Here is a 22656-nt window from a genome sequence, read left to right as displayed (position 1 = left end):
GATTCTTCTGTCCTTGGGTGTTTCTCCCACTCTCCTTCTTCCTCACTAGTACCTGCCTTTTGAATCCCTATTCTCATTTGGAAGGTGCATCTGAACCTCTCCCCTTCTTATTCCAGCCTGATGAGAATTTCAAGAAAGCTTTGAATTTCTACAAACCCTGGAGACCATCAGACTCTCCCAGGCTGTCATCACTGTGCATGTCCTGTCCCGCCTACTAGAAGGCATGTTCTCCATGGCAGGGGGCAACTTCCTCACTTTGCCCTCTCTGCCTGTGGTGCAGAGAGAAGCTAGTCAGATAACGCTTGCCAGATTCACTCAAGATCACCGGAGGCTGGATGAGATCATCATAATCATTTCCTGGCCCCTGTGGTGTTTGCCTTCCTCTGATCACCGTGGCTTTCCCTCTTGTGTTTTATCATGTCCCTGTACTGTCTTAAGTGGAAAACCAGAATGAAAGATGACAACTTTAGAGGAAGTTGGCTTGAAGAGGTATTTGGTGCAGCCTCACAGAGTTTAACGATTGTCTTTAAGCTTTTGTTAACATTTAAAACTTGAGTGGTTTCGCACAATGAACCATATCGCTAAGAAAAATGAAGATGAGGCCACCCTGGACCCTCACTTTTCTGTGACAGTGCTTGACTGGCACTGTCAGGAGCCCCGCAGGCCTGCTTCTTGCACTTCTTCCCTGACTGTCGTCCTTGGATATTTACAATCTTTGATTTAATCAGTGAAAAATCATTAAAATATATTTACATTCTTAAGAACAGAGTAGTTCCTCTTTTTGATTTTTATAGCAGGTGGCAAAGTTTCTGTTGTTTCCCAGAGCGGTGAAAAGGTTATTCTTTTATTAAATAGGTTTTGTAAGTGTGTTTGTGCTCTCCATCTGCAGACATCTTCCATTATTTAGGATCTATGGTGATAGAGGCCTCAAGGCCCATTACAACACCAACCACCTGTCAATGCAGTTTGTGGCTTCTTTCAGATGGAAGAGTCATCACCTTCATTCTTTGCAACAGCAAAAAGTGAAAAATATCGAATTCCTCTGCTTTCACAGTCACCTTTTAAAACTGATCCCTGTGCTCCCCAAAGAGAAAGGCAGAAGCAACAGGGAAGGTCCACCCTGCCTGAAGGGAGATGGAGAAAGAAGAGAACTCTCTCACTTTACACCTTATCCCATTTAACCCTTACCCTATGTTTCTGAGTCAACTATCATTCCTTGTGTGATGAGAAAACTAACGCACAAAGAGGCAATTGTTTACCCTCCATCCCAGAGCCAGGAAATAAATGATGAGCAGAGTTTGGGCCCAGTTGTATCTAACTTATGTCTCATTCTTTCTATTCTGTCTGTCTTAGGATCTTCACCCTTTCTCACCATGTTTCTAAGATTGGTATTTGTATAATTTGTTAGTTGGAAGACAGTCAAGAGCTGAGTGAAATAAACAAAACTTGAGCTTCTGCCTGCTTGAAATAAGTTTCTATTCAGCCCTCCACTGGGAGTGTGTCTGTAAGCCTCCTAACTTTCCACCATTAATAGCTCTATAATTTGAGTGGTCTTCAAGGAAATTGGAACAATAAAGAATAATAAGGTAACTACACTGTGAAATAGGATGCATTTCTTTTGTTGAGATCAAAGTGCTTCCTACATATATTTTCTCCTTTGGTTCTCACAACGTTTCTGATGTACCTTTGTTGAAGTATATACTTCAAGCACTTCAATGAAACAGCCAAAATCAAAGATATTAAGTGACAGCTAAGTATGTGGTAGAAATGGAATTAAAATCTACATTCGTGACTCCTCTTTCCATTATACTCCTGCTTGGTTTTTCCTTATACCAGAGAGAGCCTAAGCGCATTTTAAAAGCTCTGTTCTCTCTCCTTTTGTTGCTGCTATTATCTCTGTTGTTCCTCAGTCACAGCTAACCCCGAGCCTTCCTGCAGGGGGTGGAGCTAAATCATCTGAGTTTATTATTCCACTTAATACTGGGAACCACGTGATGTAGCTACTGTTGTGATGTCTGTTTGACTGGTGAAGAGGTTTAGCCTCATATTAGTGAGGTTAAATAGATTCCCTAAGGTCCTCCAACTAGTACCTGTTAGAGCAGACTCAACTGCAAACCTGGACGACACATGGAAGTTTCCAAAGGGCCTTGTATCTTCTCCTAGACTATAAACCACATGAGGACCAGAACCACAAGTGTTTCCTCCCTAGAGTTTAGCAAACTGACATTGTGCAGCAGGGACTCTAGTCAAATGAATTAGTGACCGCTAACTTTGATTTTTCTTTTCCTACAGAGATTGTCAGGTCATATTGTTCTCAGATTAATCCTGGTTTTCTGTTGGTGGTTTTGATTGATTTGTACGCCCTGTAATTAAAAAATAAGCTCTCTTACATCTCCTTTGTGGGCTATGAACTACAATCTGTAATCACAACTTTTCTTTCAATTGATCATCTTTCTGAGCCATTAATAAACATGTCTGGCATCACATGGGTGTTTTAATTGGTCTTTCCAGATGGTAAGGCCTTCAGATCTGATAATCTCATCCATATCATACTAAGTGAAAGCCTGAACAAAATGCCACGTCTTTGGCAATCTTCATTCCGATAGTATGATAACTAAAAGGGAAAAAGAGTCTCCATGTGTTTCTGTCTTCTCTCCCACCCCAGGAAACGTCATCAAACTGTCACCCGATCAGAATGGAAATGAATCACACTTAGTATCACCTGCTTTTCTCTTTTTTTGTTTTTTAAATCGATTCACTTTGAGAGTATGTATATGCTTTTTCTAATTGAGGTAAAATTCATATAACATAAACGTTACATTTAAGGTGTACCGTTTAGTGGGTTTTAGTACATTCAATGTGTTGCACAGCCATCACCACTGTCTAATTTCAGAACACTTTCCATCACACCCCCAGAAATCTCATGCCTATTAGCAGTCAGTCCCTATCACTCACCCCCATCCTATGGCAGCCACTAATCTGCTTTCTGTCTCTTGCTTATTCTGGACCTTTCATGTGAATGGAATCATATAGTATGTGGCCTTTTGTGTCTGGATTCTTTCACTGAGCTTAAAGTTTTCAAGGTTCACCCATGCTATACCATGTATTAGTAATTCACACTTTTTTGTAGCTGAATAATGTTCCAGGGTATGAACACACTACATTTTGTTTATCCAGTATTAATAGATAGTTATTGTTTTTTTACTTCTTGGCTATTATGATTAATGTTGCTAAGAATGTTTCATGTACAAGTTCTTTTGCAAAGATATGTTTCCAATTCCCTTCTACCTAGAAGAAGAATTGCCTAGGTCAGCTATAACACTGCTGGGTCATATGGTAACAGTACGTTTAACTTTTTGAGGAACTGTCAAATAGTTTTCCATGAGGACTGTACCATTTTACATCCATACAATGTGAGAGAGTTCTAGTTTCTTCACATCATCACCAACATATGTTATTTTCTGTTTGCTTTTTATAACCATTCTAACAAATGTTTTTCTTTGTGGTTTTGATTTATAGTTCCCTAATGAGTAATGACGTTGAACATCTTTTCGTGTGCTTATTGTTCAACTGTATATTTTTCTTTGGAGAAATATCTATTTAAATCTTTTGCCCACTTTTAAAATGAGGTTGCCTTTTTATTCTTGAGTTGTAACAGTTCTTTATATATCCCAGGTAGTAGATCCTTACCAGATACATAATTTGCATATCTGCCTTTCTCTTTTTTAGTTTTTATTTTATTTTTCAGCTGTGCTGGGTCTTTGTTGCTGCACACAGGCTTTCTCTAGTTGCGGTTCGCAGGCTCCAGATGTGGGCTTCAGGAGTTGTGGCACATGGCCTTAGTTGCCCCACAGCATGTCGAAGCTTCCTGGACCAGGGATCGAACCCATGCGCCCTGCATTGGCAAGCAGGTTCTTAACCACTGGACCACCAGGGAAGGCCCACATATCAACCTTTCTTGACTTGATTATAAAGCAAAAGTTTTCAAGAACATTTGTATTTTGTTTTCATATTGTGAAGTTAGGTGGTCTCTACCAGGCCATACCTCATTTTTACCTGTTAGTATTTGGAAGGCCACCAGAACTTTCCTGAAAAATGAGGATTGGGGTGGGAAGGAAGCACTTTGTTCTCTGTGGGTTTTGCCATTGGGGTCGTGCATTAATCCCCCTCCTGCCTTCAGGAAAGCCATGGTCGCCATGACGGAAGGTTCCCTGGAGCTGAGGATGCGTGTAGGGGCAGAAGCTTGAGGGGTTAATGGCATTTCTATCCATAAAAATGGACATATTGTTTCTGCTTTAGACTCAGGTTGTCTTTTGCTCTCAAAGAAAGATTCAAGGGCAGATGAGCCCCCATCCCCCCGTCAGCCGTCATTAGGACTCATTTCTTGTAGTCAAGATGTTTGCCAGTGTGAGCTGGCTTCATAGGAAGCTTTTCCTCCAGAGCTGAAGAAGGTGGCTAAGTGAGAGACCGGGAGTCGGCAGGAACAGTCTTGTGTGTTCAGGGCCTTTACGCAGGAGCAGCTCCACTTGCACGTGTGTTGGAGCCAGGCCTCACGGTGCTGGGCTTGAGGCCAGCAGCAGGGTCCTTCCACTCTGTCAAGTTGGATTCTGCAGGTTACTACCTGCGGATTCTACCCGTTACTGAAGGTCCCGTGGAGGCTCTTGCCAGGTTCACTTACCTCTTTGTTACTCAAGGCGTGCAGTCTGCCTTCCAACAAAATCCCTGGGTGAGTGTGCACACATTGAAGTTGAAGAAAAGCAGGTCTTCAGTTCCCAGTCTCCCTGCTGGCTGCTCACCGCACATGGTTCTCAGTCTCTGTGTCTGAAGAGCCCTCCTCCTCCCTTCCACAGCTCCATGGGTTGGCCTGTGGGATGCTGATGCCAGCTGTACTGGCTGCGGCTTCCTTTCCTTGCTGGTTGAACAAAGATAAGTAGCATTTCCCTGAAGTGCTCTCAGACTTGTAAACATTTACACAGAAATCCTGAACTAGTTCTCTATCTGTGTTTACTCTTGAGCCTTCTTCACTCTTCTCCTCCTTCGGCCCTGCCTTCCTGTGTGTCCCCACAGCTCCAGCTCCCACCTTGCATCATTAGTCTTTAGGCCACCTGGACTCCCCCTCTGCTGAGTTGCATCTGTGATTGGCTCTCTTTAGACTGCAAGCTTCTTGAGGGAAAGGGTCTTATGCCATCCATTTTTATATCTTTAGTACCACCACTGGACCTAACATCCTTTGGACAGTAAATATTTGCAGAATTTAATTAGGCGATTGAAATCACAATATAAAGGACTTTGGAAGAACCAAGAATTTCAAATGCCTTTTCTTCTGGTGCTGCCCAGATCCTGAGACTTCTATTTCAGTGATGTCCAGTGCTGTCGGAATGAACAGACATTATATTCAGTGCATTTCATGGGTTCTTCAGGTGTCATTATTTTAACCCTAAAGTTTCTTTTTCATTTATAAGATAAAAGGAAATATTTCACTACCAAAATAAACACTGTAGACTAAGGGAATAACTTTGTAAATTTAGTCACACCAAAAATATGTTATGTGATTCTCTCCCCTCAACTCCTGACCCTACCGCTTTGAGCTCTGTGATCATGACTCACCTGTTAGAGCCACAACCATGTGGAGGATTTCATGAGAAAACCTAGGAGTGTATAACCTAGAATAATAGTTAACATTTCTGGAATACTTATTATACGAGCCAGGCACTGTTTACTCTGAGCACTTTTTGTATAGTCTCATTTTTAAATCTCCCAATGACTCTGAGATTGATATTTTTACTATTCCCATCGTTACAGGTGGGGAAACAGAGGCACAGGCAGCATGATCCGTATTTTGCCTGAAATTCCACAGCTAATGAAATGGTGACTCCAAGATTTGAACACAGATAGTCTGAGTACAAAGCCTGCCACCTAAACAGTTGGCGCTGGGTTAGTTTCTTCCCTCAAAATGTCTCATGTGATTTAATATGCCTAACTTCCCCAGTGGCTTAGACAGTAAAGAATCTGTCTTCAATGTCAGAGTCCCGGGTTCGATCCCTGGGTTGAGAAGATCCCCTGGAGAAGGGAATGGCTACCCACTCCACTATTCTTGCTTAGAGAATTCCATGAACAAAGGAGCCTGGTGGGCTACAGCCCATTGGGTCCCAAAGAGTCGGACATGACTGAGAGACTAACATGCATTTCATCATGTAAAGGTCCCTTGATTATGCATTACTCTTCTCTCTATTTTCTATTGTCCAGTGTGTTGCAGGAATAGGTGGTCTGTAAATGATTTTTGGTTAATTGATCCCACAAGATTACACAGGAGTTCTTGGAAGAGCAATAGTTGTTTTAGTATCAGTATATCAGGTCTTTAGTATAGCAAGAGCTTTACTGTATGTGGTGGGACTTTCAACTTTAATCTCCACTCACTCCTTTATCCATCTTAAAATAGACATGTTGGAAAGGGTAAGGAATAAATAATTGATGGTGCTGTAGCATCTAGTAATATGGTAGTTGAGCTAATGTGGATGAATCCTACCATCCCAAACACATAGAAATATAATACCCTTCTCCAAATTAATGTGTAACCCAAATTCAAAGAAAGAAAAATTCCCATGTACCAGAAATAAAAGGGAACACAAAGCCTGAAGTGTAAACAAAACCTGATAATAAGGTCTAAAGCCAATTATAGCCCTTGGAGAAGGCAATGGCACCCCACTCCAGTACTCTTGCCCGGAAAATCCCACGGACGGAGGAGCCTGATAGGCTGCAGTCCATGGGGTCACGAAGAGTCAGACACGACTGAGCGACTTCACTCTGACTTTTCACTTTCATGCATTGGAGAAGGAAATGGCAACCTACTCCACTATTCTTGCCTGGAGAATCCCAGGGATAGGGGAGCCTGGTGGGCTGCCATCTATGGGGTCGCACAGAGTCGGACACAACTGAAGCGACTTAGCAGCAGCAGCAGCAGTGATGGGGGATAGGGGTTCTAATATCCACATAGAGAAGAGATAAGATCTTGGCCCATACAGGTGAAGGAGCTAGTATCATTCCTCTTCATAGAGCCTAAAACCTCAAAATTTGGTCCTACCCTTGGAAAGAAGGGGCTTCCCTTGTGGCTCAGATGGTAAAGAATCTGCCTGCAATGCGGGGACTTGGATTCGATCCCTGGGTTGGGAAGATCCCCTGGAGACGGGAAAGGCTACCCACTCCGGTATTCTGGCCTAGAGAATTCCACGGACTGTATAGGCCATGTGGTCGCAAAGAGTCAGACACAACTGAGCGAGTTTCACTTCATTTCACTTAGAAAGAAGACCAGAAAAATGTTACCCTGTGACCCAGAGAAACCTCAAGAAAGCTGCCTTCTGCCCATGTCTAAGAGTAAAGAGGAAGAGAGGCACCCATGAGAAAATTAAAACTCAGACATATACTTACCTGGTTGTGTGATCTAAATTTACTCCGGCACAGAATATAGGAGGACTTTCCTCGTGACCTTAAAACTCCTAAACTCCCAGGAGAAACAGGTGTCCTATTATGTATAGGCACAATTTTACAACCATGGAAAGCCAACCCCCTTCCTAAAAGACAAATCTACGATCAAAAATTACAAATCACACAAGGAAATGACACAAGCAAGAGAATACAAAAGCTGAACATGATGCAACCATCTGAAAGAGTATGTAGTACCTATGTTTAACATGATTAAAAAAGAAACAGATGGAAGAGAAAATAGGAAACAGAAAAATGATGCTGTAAGAAGGATACAGTAACTTCCAGAAATGAAACTTAGAGACAGTAGAATTGAAAACTCAGTGGGGGAGTTCTCTGGTGTGCAGGGGTTAATAGTCAGCCGCCTGTTGCTCTGGCTAAGCCATGAGAAAATCACCATGGGAAAAGAATAAAAGCAAAATATAGCAATACAGCATAACCCAAGTAAAAATACATTGGGTTGATTAGTTGGGGTTGTCATACCCTGCTAAGCTAAGGAAAAACATAGTGTGCACCTTGGAACGCTGCTTGTGCACACACTAAGATGCTTTCCCAAGGCATATGCATGTCTATGACCTCCAGCTAGGTGGTAGCCCTTGTACAAGAAAATAACAAAGATAGTTTAAAGTAATCAATAAAATGGGAGAGATGACTAGGAACACAGGAGGCTGCCTTCAATGTAGCACAGTAGATACTTTCTGCTTGCCAAGACACTAAATTAAAGTGATGCGGCTCTGAGGAACAGGGCTCTTGATCCAACAGTTCTTGAGTCCCCTGATCCCATCTTTAAAACTTTAATTCTGTCTCTAGTTTCTTTTTCCCAAACTGTATGTCGACTGCTTTTGATCACTACCTGCTGCCCTGTGTGCAGCACTAGTGGCCTAGTGTTTAGGATTCCAGGCTTTCACTGCTGTGTCCTGAGTTCAGTCCACGGTTGGCAAACTGAGATAAAGGACCCCCAGATGAACTGCTTGGCCAACTCAGTAGCATATGAAAAATGAAAACAATTTCACTTTACATATATTTGAGTTGATGAGATTGTGGGTAAATTTTTAACACTTTTGATTTCTAGTAGAGTTGTTAGAATATTGCCTATGCAGTAAATATATTTTTTAAGGCTTAAAAATGAAAGTTTTATAGACACACGGGTATCTGTGTTTTGTGTCAGAGTTCGTGTAAAGAGCTTATATTGTTGAAGCTACTCAGCTCCAAAGGAAAAGATGAGAAAAGGGGGCAGGTATATTTCAGTGGAAGTATAGGAGAGAGAAACCGTCCTCCTATCTATTCAGAGTATGCATGTTGTTGTTGTTTAGTCCCCAAGTCCAACTCTTTTGCGACCCCGTGGACTGTAGCCTGCCAGTCTCCTCTGTTCATGGGATTTCCCAGGCAAGAATACTGGAATGAGTTGCCATTTTCTTCTCCAGGAGATCTTCCCAACCCAGGCATAGAACCTGCATCTCCTGCCTTGACAGGCATGTTCCTTACCACTGAGCTTCCAGGGAGGCCTAGTGTATGCCAAGCCATTTGTTAATAACTTTATTCATCCCATACTTTTTATTTTCTGGTTATCAACACTCAGATTAGCTCCTCAGGGGCTTAATCTAGTGCTTAAAATAGTACATAACATGACAGCATGGCTAGATAACTATTTCAGTGGTAATTAAAAATGTATTTTCCTTTGCCAATAGTTCTTATTTAATCAAGACAGATTCAATCTGTGAACCAGAGAACTATTCTGGGGCTTTGATTAAAAACCACAGAAGATTTTAATCTCTTTTCTGCAAATACCCTAAAACAGGAACAGTGCTGTTTTTATAAATCTGAATCAAATGCAATTCAGCTACTATCCCCAGATTAATTTTTATAACTATAAAGAACACGTGCATAAGAACAAAGATTGGGTAGTGCCCCTGTGAAGCGAGAAGGGAGAGCATGAAGTCCCTGTGAACTCTGGGTGGTATCTTGCAGCTGACGTTTCAGAGGCCACACTGGTTCCCTAAGGACTCACTCTTGGCTGGGAGTGGATTTCCACAAGTGCCTTTGACTGTGGACAAATCAGGCGTCACAGCCACTGATTCAGCTGCCAGATCCTGGACTGAGGAGGAAAGGCCCTCCCTCCAGCCCTGCTAGCCACCCAGGCAGTGTATGTTGCCAGAAGAACAGCACGGGGCCTGTGCCTCGTGCCCTCAGCCCCTCCTTCCTCACCATACACTGATGCCTCGCAGCTCGCAAACTGCTCCCATTCTTTGTTGAAAGGGCCGTGGTGAGATTTTGCTTCTTTTTGTTTTGTTTGTTTAAAATTAAAATTACCTATTTTCTTCTGCTGGACAGTATTTAATAGGGCAGGGTGTTGAGTTATCTGCTAGATTGCAGTACTTAAAAAAAAAAAAAAGTGCATAAGAACAAAGTTTGGGTAGGACCTGGGAAATGATGAGGGGAAAGGAGTAGATAGGTTGGTGCAATTAATTATTTATGACCTTTTATTTTGATCTCCAGAATTATTTCATAAACAATATTTTTTAAATAAAATTTGCAGGAAAACAAATCATCCCATTACCTCCAAAATAGGGCTACTGAACTGGCAATTGTTGTTTGAGACAACATGGGCATGAAACAATGACATCCTGTGTGTCTTTTCTATTTAAAAAAAAAAAAATTTATTTTTGTCTGTGCTGGGTCTTTGTGGCTGCACGTGGGCTTTCTCTCGTTATGGTGCATGGGCTGCTCGCTGCGGTGGCTTCTCTTGTTCAAGAGCACGGGTTCTAGGGTGTACAGGTTCAGTAGTTGTAGTACATGGGCTTGCTCTGCAGCCTGTGGGATCCTCTTGGACAAGGAGTGGAACCTATCACCCCTGCAGATTGGCAAGCAGATTCTTAACCACTGGACCACCAGAGAAGTCCATATCTTCTCTTTTAAGCTTAAGGTTTTAAACTGGAAGAAGAAATTTCTAGCTATGGTCTTGTTTTCCTCCCTAGCTTCTCCCTTCCTTGTTTTACCAATGTATTTACATTTCATGTAAAAAACATCGCCAGCTCTCCAGGAGCCAATGAGCTGGTTTTATGATCCTATTTTAAAACTGAGGACACTATGGCTCAGAGATGATCACATCTTGGCCCTCTGAAAGCACCTTTGAGGGCAGCCCTTTTGCCCTACCTCCAATCCCACCACTCAACAACAGGAGAAGTTACAGTCATGACCCAAGTTATGTACTTTGTAGGTGGTGGAACCAGAACTCGATCCTGCTTTCCTAACATCATATACTTCCCAACCATCTAGTACCTGCTTGGGATCTTCCTGCCTGTGTGGGGAAAAGCAGCCCAAGAATGAGTTCCTGGTAATTAAAGGGCTACAACCATCTAGGTAACAATTGTACTTTTGGGCTTACTTCCTGGACCTGCTGAAGGTGTCTGTATAGAAATGCCATTCAGGAAGGTTCTTGGGCTTCATCTTCTCTGGTTCTGGGAGTGGCCCTACCATGTGCATCTGACCTGTGTACCCCTGGGTGAGCACTTAGTCCCAGCAGCCCTTGGCTATGAATAAACCTCTCCATGTTCCTTCATCCATTCCAAGATTCTGACTCTGGAAAAGGGTAGGGAAGGATGTACACTGTGAAATCCTGGCTTCATCTTGGAACCTGGCAAATCTTCCAGTGATTTTTCTCTTATCCTGCATCTCATTTTTCCAAGTGTGTTTGAGACCAAGGCATAGTACATCCATTCACAAATGTTAACTCCTGGCTGAGGTCATTCACCAGTATTTTTTGTTCTTGAGGGTCCTGGGATGACATCGCTGGCCCAGAGAAAATCTCCCAACTGCTTTTCCAAGTCTTGGTTGGTGTTTGTATTCTCCTTTCAGTCAATAAATATCAGAATATAATTTGTGATATTCAACTTCAAGAACAAGCTTGATAGAAAGTGTTCATTACTAAATACAGTAACTTATTCATTGTGTTTGTCACCTTTGATTGCTTTTAAATGACTCCTTGTGGAGACTCTTTTTATCTCTACCATTAAAAACCCATATCTGGTTAAAGGCTGAAAAATAGCAAGTACATTTCTTTCTAACTGCCTTGCATTCATTTGGGGTGGAGATGATTAGAGGCACAGTTAATCGTTGGTAATATAAACCCTAAGATGGGGAGCACATGGGGTTTTTTGCTACCCAACAGAGTGCTTTTGTGGCTGGTTTTTAAGCACAGACACATCTCCTTTATTTTTACATACAGAGCTTTCTTTGACATACAAGCCAAAATTTTACTTGAAGCAACCTGAATACTAAGAGAGAGAGTATCTGGTTTTTCTGTTTGTTTGTTTAAAGCACTGAACATCACAGAGCATCCTTATAGAACAATGTATTTATGTTCCATATAGAACAGCTAAACATAGCTAATTAAGTAAGTAGTAAGCACAACATGCTTTTAATATTTGCTTAAAATATTTTGAATCCTTGGTGTTCTTAACCATTCTGGAGTCTCTAACGCTTAAGTTTTGAAATCTGTATCAAAAAGGATCAAAAATACAGAGGCTTTTTTGTTTGTTTGCTTTAACTGCAATTTCAAAAATGTTTATGTGTATATGTTTGCTCCAAAAATAATTTAAAATGGATGATCAGAAATACATTCAATAATGTATGTACAAAATAGAGATCAAGGCAAAGGTGGAATATGTAGGAAAATAAAAGCTAAAGATAAGGTTACTTATCTAATGTAACTTATAAATGTTTCATATAAGGTTACTTATGGGCTTCCCTGGTGGCTTAGATGATAAAGAATCTGCCTGCAGTGTGGGAGACCTGGGTTCAATCTCTGGGTTGGGAAGATCCCCTGGAGAAGGGCATGGCAACCCATTCTAGTACTGAGAATCCCCATGGACAGAGGAGCCTGGCAGGCCAGTCCATGGGGTCGCAAAGAGTCAGACTCGACTAAGCACAGCACAGCACAGTGGGCATGAGAAGTATACCAGGATTTAAATGAAAACTCTACTGTTGATTATAATTCACATCTCTTCATTTGCTCTAGTGTTCTTAACTATACGTAAATAACTCTAAATTTTCACATACTGATTATTTGCATTTGCAAATTAACATATCCAGTTATATCCTTCCTGAATGTTCCTGCCCTCTAGTCATTTTACTTCCAGTTAGCATGTCATCCATCGGAGGTTGATGAAGAAAAAAAAGATGTGTGAGTCATCCCAAAAGATGTGTGAGTTTTCTTTCTTGATTAATAGAAGGTAGTAGGGAGTGGCAGTTGATGGGAATAGGGTGGAGTAGGGCAACTGGGTGTTATTAGAAGAAATACTTAAAATTTGTGAATTTTAGTTGTCAGAGTCATCTCAGAAGTGAAAGAGTTCATACTAACATCGTATTAAGGCAAGCTTTCAGAGAATGCATACTGTTTCTTAATATTGAACATTTCCCTACTATATTTAAAATAGATAACCAACCTACCATATAGCACAGGAAACGATACTCAATGTCTTGTAATAACCTGTAAGGGAAAGTAATCTGAAAAATATGTATAACTGAATCATTTTGCTGTGAAACTAACACATTATAAATCAACTCTACTTCTATAAAAAGAGAAGAGTATTACTAAAATTTTATTAAAAGAATATGAGAAAAATACAAACTGATATGTAAAGTATAAAACGTAAAGTATCTATAGATAGACAATAAAAGTGGTGTGTAAAACAATTGTTATATTGGGCTGGCTAAGATTGAGCTTTTGTTTTTCTTCTCACAGTATTCTTTGATGTTTTGTCACGATAATATAATTGAAGGGGAATAAAGGAGATGGAAAAAGCTTTCATATGAATTTTACTTTTTACAGATTTACTCATTACCTTTTAAAATGCAATTGTTTTTTAAGTCTAATATTTGCCGACTCAAGGAAGATCATTAAAATTATTTTTCTTGCCACTAAAAATTGTATTTGGGGGATATTTTTTCATAGCAATTTATACCAAAAAAAATCTAATGTTGTTCCTTTCTTCTTCCCAATCATTTTTTTTCTTAGGGATTGTTATAGGAGTCTTGGTTCGAGAATACAGCAAGCTATCTAACCTGGAGAAATTCTACTTTTCCTTTCCTGGAGAGATTCTGATGAGAATGCTGAAACTCGTCATTTTACCATTAATTGTATCCAGCATGATTACAGGTACCTTTAGAAAACTGATGTTCTCTGTGATTATTTAAGGAGCCATCTAATCACCTGAGTTGTTCTTATTAAGAAAAAAATCAAAATGCATCTAATGTACCACACACACACATACCTCCCTTGGAAAGTACATATTTGCTTGAGTGAAATATTTCATTATTCACAAAGTGGCATTGCTTTGCCTGTAGCACTGTCAACCACAGCTCAGATCTTCGTTTGACCAGCTATAGAATGTCTCGTGAGGAAGGAAAAAAAAAAGGCGTATTTGGTCAGTCATCGGGCTTCCCTGGTGGCTCAGAGGGTATAGCGTCTGCCTGCAATGCAGGAGACCCAGGTTCAATCCCTGGGTCGGGAAGATCCCCTGGAGAAGGAAATGGCAACCCACTCCAGTATTCCTGCCTGGAGAATCCCATGGACAGAGGAGCCTGGTGGGCTACAGTCCACGGGGTCGCAGAGTCGGACATGACTGAGCGACTTCCTGTTCATTTTCTTCCTTCCATGTCGTCCGGCATCCTCAGGCAAAATGTGGTTATCAGCTTGGATCATGTTTTCTGTAATTTACTCATTTGTTTCTCAGCTGCAGCCATCATGCCTCTAGCCTTTCAGCCTGCAGGGTCCTCTGTCCCCTCTTCTCACTTACTTCCACTCCTCCACAGAACTCAGAACCTGCTACATATGTGCCCTGGAAATCTGCCCAGGGACCAGTAGTCACATGTTGTGGGAAAGGTTTAATGATGGGTTGGTACCATATTTCAAGAGCCTGGTGTTTTTAAACCTGAACTTGTGACACACTTGAATTTGGAAATGATTTTTCCCTTATGAATTGTTATGTTGCAGGGCATCTTTATAGAACACACTCCTTTATGTAGGTAGAGATTAATTGGCTTTATAAAAACGTCATTCGTCTGGGTATGGTTAGCTCCTCTGTGGCTTCCATACTTTCTTGTCTTTTTCTCATTCTGGCAGTAGGTAAAATACAGCAATTGCTAGTATTGCCAACTTGAAAATCACAGTTTTATATAACCATGCAATTAGGGTTCTTGACATATCCTCTTCTAGAACATTTTTCTCTACTGCCACTAAAGAGATGTAGGACTGATCTCTGGAGAGCTGGACATTGGCAGGGGGAAGGATGGATGGGTGTCAGGCTTTGCTGCTTTCGGCAACTGCATTGCTTCAGTTGTAGACTTAGCCATTGAACTTTTGAAGTGCCAAACTCCAATCAGACCAGAGTCCAGTGGAAGCCTAGTTCTTAAGTGGTCTTGGTGTTCTTGGCTTATTATAGACATAAAGAGAATATAATTATGTTTTGAAATGCCTGGTTTCTTTTAGGGCCTGCAGCCAGAGGGCCAGATCAGCAGACCAGTCATTTGTACTATATAATGATTATTTGTTTAACTTCAAATTATTGGAGGCATTTAAAATTTGGAAGACTTCATGTAAACATCCATATTTCTGGCTTCTTCTGAAAAAAAAAATAAAAATAATATCAGGAAACACTGGGGCCAGTTCCCCACACACCATAGTGGTTTGGAGCTGAGAAACAGCTACTGTGTTTAGTTGGTGCAAATGCATGTGAGATGCCACAGTTCCTGTCACTCCCTAGTGCCCGATACCTCACCCACTTTACTCATTCACATTACCTGCCTTCTCCTGTGGAGACGGCTGTTCTATAAACCCTTAGAATTTTCTCCATATCAAAGAGTTGTAATCTTTTCCTAGGGTCTTTTGAGAACATGCTGAAAGCTTTGGACTGTCTCTCAAGAAAAATTTTCAAAGCTGTACCTATGTACTGTATTTTGCATGCACTTGCACAAAGGTTCATAAACTACTTTGTGATTGATACTTACATCTATGAAGGAAGGTATGGAAAGTTGATCCAGCTTAGGCAGCAAATCCAAAACCCGTGCAGTAAGCCAGATTTTATAAGAAAAGGTAACAATACTGGGTGAATATACTAGTTGGATATATTAGATGTTGAAAATATGTACTTGGCATTTGATAACAAGATTTTTGCAGTCTGTTTTGAGTGCTAGCTCAGCCTTGCAAATAATCTAGGAAAATAATTTGCATTCCACTTGCATAGCCCAGCTGCTTTTTGAAGGTGTAGCACAAATCTGGAAATTTTCAGACTTTTCCCTCACCAAATCCCACAGTTAAACACTATCCAGTCTTTTGACATAAAGTGATAAAATGGTCAAAGATTCAAAGGACATGAACAAAGCAGGAATGGGTACAATGATGATAATTTGTGTTTTAAGTTTTCAGATTAAAAGGAAAAAATAATAACAGTACTAAGGCAAGGTTATGGGAAAACAGGCTCAATCACTCTTTCAGTTACTGTTTAATTGGAACCAACTTTCTGGGGAGAAGTTTGGAGCATGTTCTGATCTTTCTACCTCACATTTCTATTCTGATGAATTTAACATAAATCATCAGAGATAGGTTCAAAGATTTAGGTACAAGGGTGTTCATGGTAATATTTGTTTGTATAATGGTGATAAATTATAAGCAATCTAAATGTATGTTATACCCATAAGTTAGGATTCTATGCACCTATTAAAAATTTTGTTTTGGAAACATATTTAATGCAGGTTGAAAATGTTCCTGTTACAATATAAAGTAGGAGAATAAAATTAATTAGATAAGATATTGGGTACAATACAAATTTTACTAAAATTTACATACATTTTTAAAAGTTAGGACCCAAACCAAATGGCTAACAATGATTAGATTCAGTTAGTAAGAAAAAATGATCACTGAGCTTTCTTTTATGTTTTAAAGGCAAACACACATTATTTTTCTGGTTTTTTGTTTTGTATTTTCTTTCTTCTTTTTTCCTTCCTTCCCTGCCCTCCCTTTCCTTCCTTCCTTCCTTCTTCCCTTCTTCCAAGTAGGTGGGATGGATTCTGCTCTGTACCCCTCTAGCCTTGCCTCTGGTAGTCTCCCTGCCCTTCTGCTCCCCAGCTCTGCCCCCTGCCCCTGAGCTCAGCACCACCTTTACCTGGTGTGTGGTCCTTCCCCCAAACCCTGCAGTGATCCTCAGCCTCCCAACCCAGCACAGAGCCAGGAGGGTGAAGCAGAAGATGGCTGTGGAAAATATACAGGAAGCGCAGCTTTCAAGTTTCAAAAGCCTTTATAAATCCAGCAGATCAAGAGCTTATTTCATACACTTATTAGGACAAAGGAGAATTCATGCTGGAAGCAGGGGAGAGCTGAGTGAGTGCCCTAAGGATACATAAATCAGTGGCAGAGAGACAGTAAAACCTGAGACGAATAATCTGTACTTATGCATAATCTTGCCAAATTAACAAAGTAACAAAACCTCTGCCATCAAAGCCTCTGCTGGCATAAAACTACTTTATAGCTTTTTTTTTTAAACAGGGAGAATCTCTCTTCATGTGATAAGCCATCACATTAATCAAGGAAATTTGAATATAGACTGGTTATTAGGTGGTATCAAGAAATTTTTGAGGGACTTGCCCGGCAGTCCAGTGGTTAAGTCTCCGTGCCGCCAATGGAGGGGGCTCGGGTACCATCCCTGGTCTGGGAACTAATCTCACGTGCTGTGTGGTGTGGCCAAAAATAAATGAAAGGTTTTAATTAAACAGAGAGCTTGTTATTCATAATACAAATAAATTTTTTTAAAAAAAGAAATGGTTGATAGTGCTGATAGTGGCATTTAATTATTTAAGAAACTGATCTTTTTTTTTTTTTTAAGTGTATAGGATTATGTAGGGATGAAAATGACATAATGTCTGGAACTTGCTTTAACACACACACACAAAGAGAAGAAGGCACAATGGACATCATCTCAAGGCATTTTTAGAGGCAGATAGTTTAGGCACTAGCAGAATCCTACCTTTAATTTATATCCTGAAGGATACACCCATGCCACATGCAGAATATCTGCACTTTGACCCCATGAGCATCAGGTCTGTAAGCTGTATTTGTATCCCACAGCCAGCGAAATAGCAGGGGAGATGGCTTATGAACATGCCTGAGAAGTGTGGCTCTGGAAATCCTGGCCCAGGTCTTAATCAGCCAGGGAGTTTAAATTTAGGTCACATTTTCTTTAATACCCAGCACGGGAATGAAACGACTCCTTGCCTCCTGTTCTGAGAGATTCCCCAAGCATCCCCACAGGAAGCTGTCTTACTCCCCTGATGCAGAAGCTGGAACGACAACAATCTGATCTCACCTCCAGAGGCAGAGAGAGGTTCCCCGTTTGGGGTTTAACTAAGGCTTAGAGATAAACAGCATTTATTAAGGCTTAAATACAAATGGTATTTATCAGAATATATTTGCGAATAGGTTTCCCTACAAGCAAGAATCTGGAAGGTTTTTTTGTAAAGGGCCAGATAAGTAAATATTCAAGACGTTTGGAGCCATATGGTCCCTGTCCAACTCTCCAACTGGGTATCACAGAAAGGCAGCAATAGACAATATGTCAGTGATTGGGCCTGGGTGCATTGCCAATAAAGCATTTATTTACAAAAAAAATAAAAAAAGAATAGGAGACAAGCTGGCAGCTGAACTATCTGAGTGACAAACCAATTTCCGGAGAAAATGCTACTCATACCAAGTGGTGAGTGTAAATGCCTTGAAGAGACGCTGAAGAATGGAGGATGGAGCAGATAAAGTGACGTCTCAAGGTATTTGGAGACCCCCCCTCACCCCCCGCCGTTTTTAAATTCAGATTTCACAGGTGACATCCTTGTGCTATTTAGGCTGGGGAGGGCATTTTTTTTTAAGAATATGTTTTCGTTTACTCGTAAGTGGCTGTGCCCTGGGAAGCCATCCACACCTCCAGTAGAAAGAGTCATTCCATATGCCTCCCTGAAACAGGTTCCGTTTAATTCAGCAAACACTGGTTAACCGTGTGAAAACAAGCTAATCCTGTGAGGGACTGATGTTTCCTCCAGCCACCTGGTCGTGGACCTCAGGTCTCCTGCTGGTCCGTGAGTCCCTTGTTGGCAAGAAGGTATAAGAGGTGAAGATGCACATATCATTTGGCTGTACACCTTGCTGTTAGGCAGCTAAGAGCATCCACTATCAACTTCAGCTATGGGGGAAAAGTATGCTTGCTTTTCTTGAAACATTGGTGTTTGTTTGTTTGTTTGTTTTTAATATAGTTCAGTCTCTATGAAAACTGCCAATTCAAGATGATTATAAATTTAAAACTTCCTGCTGGAGCTTAAAATCATTCAGGTTGAGAATGAACATCTTACCTCATTTGCACCATCTAGAACCACTGCATTCTGCCTGCATTCCAAGAAACACCTCCTTCATTTTTTCCCAACCTTGTTTGGGAACCAAGAAGATAAGGTGTCCTAAACAACTTTGCACACACAAATTAAACATTTCCCTGAGACCAGAAATTTTTGTTGCATTAGAACACAGCTGTTGAAGCCAGAAGACTTATTATATTAATTGATTTTCTACAGTGCCCTTTCTCCAAAGAAGGAAGGGATACATCGTGTACATAAGGGATGGAGTTCCCATAATGAATGTGCCACTTGTTGCCACAGTAACAAAGAGAAAAATGACAAGAGATAAATATCCCCTGCTTCAGTCTCTGACATAGTGAAGCCCAGAGAATTCACCATGAATGAGCTTTCCTTCTTCCTAAACCAGTACTAGACTGGTTCACAGCTCTGTTCAACTGAGTTAAAAAAAAAAAAAAAAAGTGAGACTCATATAGTTTAGTCACTTTTCCACAATTGCTTCTCTTTGTCAACCTAATATGAAAGCAAGTATTTTCACCATTTCTTTGGAACTTAATTCTTTATGATGGCTTCCATGTCACATAAGACTTGTATTAAAGAAATGTGTATATTTTTCTCCTGTTAAGAAAAAATGAGAAATCATGCAGGGATTCTAAGGAATCTCATAAGTTCAATACATGGATCTGGAAGACATTCATTCATTCCTTCATATCTTCAATGTCCCAGGCTGTATGCTGGGCACACAAGACATAAAGAGATGTCCAGTTCTTCGAAAAAAGGAGACTACATTTGCAATTCTCTATGATAAGTCTTTCTGGGAATGAGGATGCAGGAAGGGACACTGGGTGGAGTTTTGAAGAGAGAGGAATCAGATGAAGTGGCAGGCATTCTAGACAGAAGAAAATAGAAGGCTCAGAATCTTGGGAGGACAGTGAGACTTTGACTGGAAGGCTGCAAACCTGGGGAGGAAGCAAGGGAATGGAAGGTGAGGGCATGGCTTCATGGGGTTTGTGCACCTTTCTGGGGATTCTGGACATAAGCTTGTAGGCATGGGGAAAGAGGTTAGAGCAGTGACTCCCACCTGTGCCATTCTCGCCAAGGAACACCCTGAACAAGCTTTCAGTGGAGAAGTATTGTTTACAAGAAAATTCAGTAACACTCAAAGATGGTAAGGCAGACTTTATTCCAGATTGTCACAGTAGGTAGAGGGACCACTGCAATGGGGCTTTGCAGTGGAGGAAAGAGAGTAGGTTCAGGTCCAAATGAATGCAACATGAGGCAATGGGAAATGATGGCCAGTGACCTGGGTAGCAGGATCAGTGGATGGAAAATAACTGTGAAGAAACGTCAAAGGTAAGGGGGATTCTGGCTAAATTGACCTAACAGGATTTTTGGTAAAGACAGCCCAGGGTAATCAGATACCACCTCTGCACTATGACACAGTGCTATCATTATCCATAATATGTCATAGTGCATGGAAAGTGCTATTTTCTGTTTTCTCTGGGGAAGTAATGAACTTATTTTTAATCCTCATAGCAACCCAGTGAAAGTAAGTAGGAACTTACCTCTATCTTTAGAGATGAGGAAACAGAAAGCTGAAGAGAGATTAAGCCAGTTTTCCAAGATAACACAGATCATAAGGGCAGCACCTAGGACTGCCCTCCAGCACCCAGGGGTGATGGATAATGAGGAGCCTGATTAGATATGGAGAGTGATCAGATATTGGGGGTTTGATCAAACTAACTCAGCAGGGTTCTTGCTAAAACTAGATTTTACTAGTTAGGCCTAGAAGAAAATTTTTTAATTTACTCTTTTTTGTCTGATACTATCAGAAGTTTCTAGATAGTCCCTACATTGGCATCAGAACCTGCAGGGCCAATATTAGAATCAAGCCAAACCAGGTGAGTTCACACAATGCATTCATTCTGGAAACGAAAACAATAGGATTGCTGTGCCTCGCATGTTAAGTTTCCCAGCAAACAAGCAGCTTCAACCCAGAGACCCGAGTTACCAATTTTTTGAGATAAGAAGAGGCAAAGAGAGAGCTCAGTAATAACTAGGTTGTGGTAGAAAGCTAGAAAGTCTCTGAGCTGTTCGCTATCCCGATGTCAAAGCACAGGCTTTGAAGAGAGTAGCTGAGCTCCTCAGATCCTCTGAGGTGTGTTTAATGCTTATTGAACAAGAAACCTCCTATAAGAGCTCATTGGGTCTTATGATAAACTGGTCCCAAATACAAATAGCACTCTCCTTCATGATATTAAAAAAAAATGTTAAAACAGCTCTTGGGTTGCTGAAGAAACAGGAGACTCGCCTGCTGCGCCTTGACAGATATTTTGAACATCAAATGTGAACCTGCTGACAAAGGCTGCCAGAGCCTTTAGTTCATTTTGCTGGGAACCAGTTTAATGTTATTAACTTCACAGAATAGTCTGGGAGGTGACAGAACCTATTGAAAGGGACTTCTTTGTAAGAATGTCTCTTAAAAACTGATGTCATAGGGGAAGCATGCACAGAAACATATTTTGCATGCTCTCCTCTGCCTTTTCTTTTTCCCTTTTAACATCCTAGGAGTATTAATCCAGGCTGCCCTGATCAACAGAGTGAGAGCATAGCCTGACCTCAGCCTTGTTTTTTCTGGGGAAGTAATGAACTTATTTTTTTAAATCCTCATAGCAATCCAGTGAAAATAAGTAGGAACTTACCTCTTTCTTTAGAGATGAGGGAACAGAAGTTGAAGGGAGATTAAGCCAGTTTTCCAAGATCACACAGATCAGCAGGGCAGCACCTGGGACTGATGCAGACTCCCGAGCTCCATTCTGGAACCTTCTGCTGCCTGAGGACCAAAGCCTGGGAAGAGTTGCCTGGAGCCCGGTAGCCATATGTAGATGATTTGGTCATTCTTTCAATCAACACATGTTCATGGAGTTCCTCCCATGTGCAGGCACTGGGTGAACACTGGTGACTAGGCAGATATCTAGGTCTCCTGCATTTGGGGTGCTTACAGTCTAATGAGAAAGACAGACATTAAATAAGGAGTGCATTAGTAGTAACTGTGAAACATGGTATGAATGGGATGCCAAGTGAGGAGAGCCTGATTCAGCCTGGAGACTCAGGGAAGGGCTCTGAGGAAAAGACTTAAAAGCAGTTGAAAGAAGAGAGTGAGAGTCCAGCAGAGGGAAGAGCCTAGGCAATGGCCTTGTTGTTGGAGGGAGCTCGATCGGCTCTAGAAGAGGGCTGGTGGACCCTGCTGCAGGGCAGACAGGTGCCCCTCCCTTGGGGCCTTGTTAGCCTGGGTAAGGATTTCCTGTGTTATATTAAGTGCCAGTAGAAGCTTGCACCTGCTTGTGAAATGGCCCGATTGATGTTTTAAAAAGATCTCCTTAGTGGCCACATGATTATGGAAGGGACAAACAAGTTAATACTTGTGAAGTGCCTTCCGTGTGCTCAGTGACACACTTCATTATTGACCATTTCATTCAGCAGTAATGGAGGCTATTGACTGAAATTCTGGTTACTGTCCTAGGCATGCTCTAGATATTGTTTCTAACCCTCATAACAGCTGTTGTGCAAGATGCCATGGTTCACTTTGCCCCTCATAGTTACCCTTTAGGAGGCAGTTCAGTTCAGTTCAGTCACTCAGTCATGTCCGACTCTTTGCGACCCCATCAATCGCAGCACGCCAGGCCTCCCTGTCCATCACCAACTCCTGGAGTTCACCTAAACTCATGTCCATCGAGTCAGTGATGCCATCCAGCCATCTCATCCTCTGTCGTCCCCTTCTCCTCCTGCCCC

At 41.3% G+C, this 22656-nt stretch overlaps 1 protein-coding gene across 1 annotated transcript in view; it reads left to right on the top strand.

Annotated features, from left to right (window-relative positions):
- SLC1A1 (solute carrier family 1 member 1) overlaps window positions 1–22656 on the top strand; it is a 72875-nt gene that overhangs the window by 21272 nt on the left and 28947 nt on the right. Inside the window, exon 2 of the mRNA XM_052644950.1 lies at window positions 13496–13636. Within this exon, the coding sequence (XP_052500910.1) occupies window positions 13496–13636 (141 nt within the window). The remainder of the gene's footprint in view (window positions 1–13495; window positions 13637–22656) is intronic.

Source organism: Budorcas taxicolor, chromosome 8 (assembly GCF_023091745.1).
Source record: "Budorcas taxicolor isolate Tak-1 chromosome 8, Takin1.1, whole genome shotgun sequence".
Classification (NCBI taxonomy): Eukaryota; Metazoa; Chordata; class Mammalia; order Artiodactyla; family Bovidae; genus Budorcas; species Budorcas taxicolor.
The sequence above is the reverse complement of the archived record's forward strand: the minus strand, read 5'-3'. Positions and strand labels throughout refer to the sequence as shown.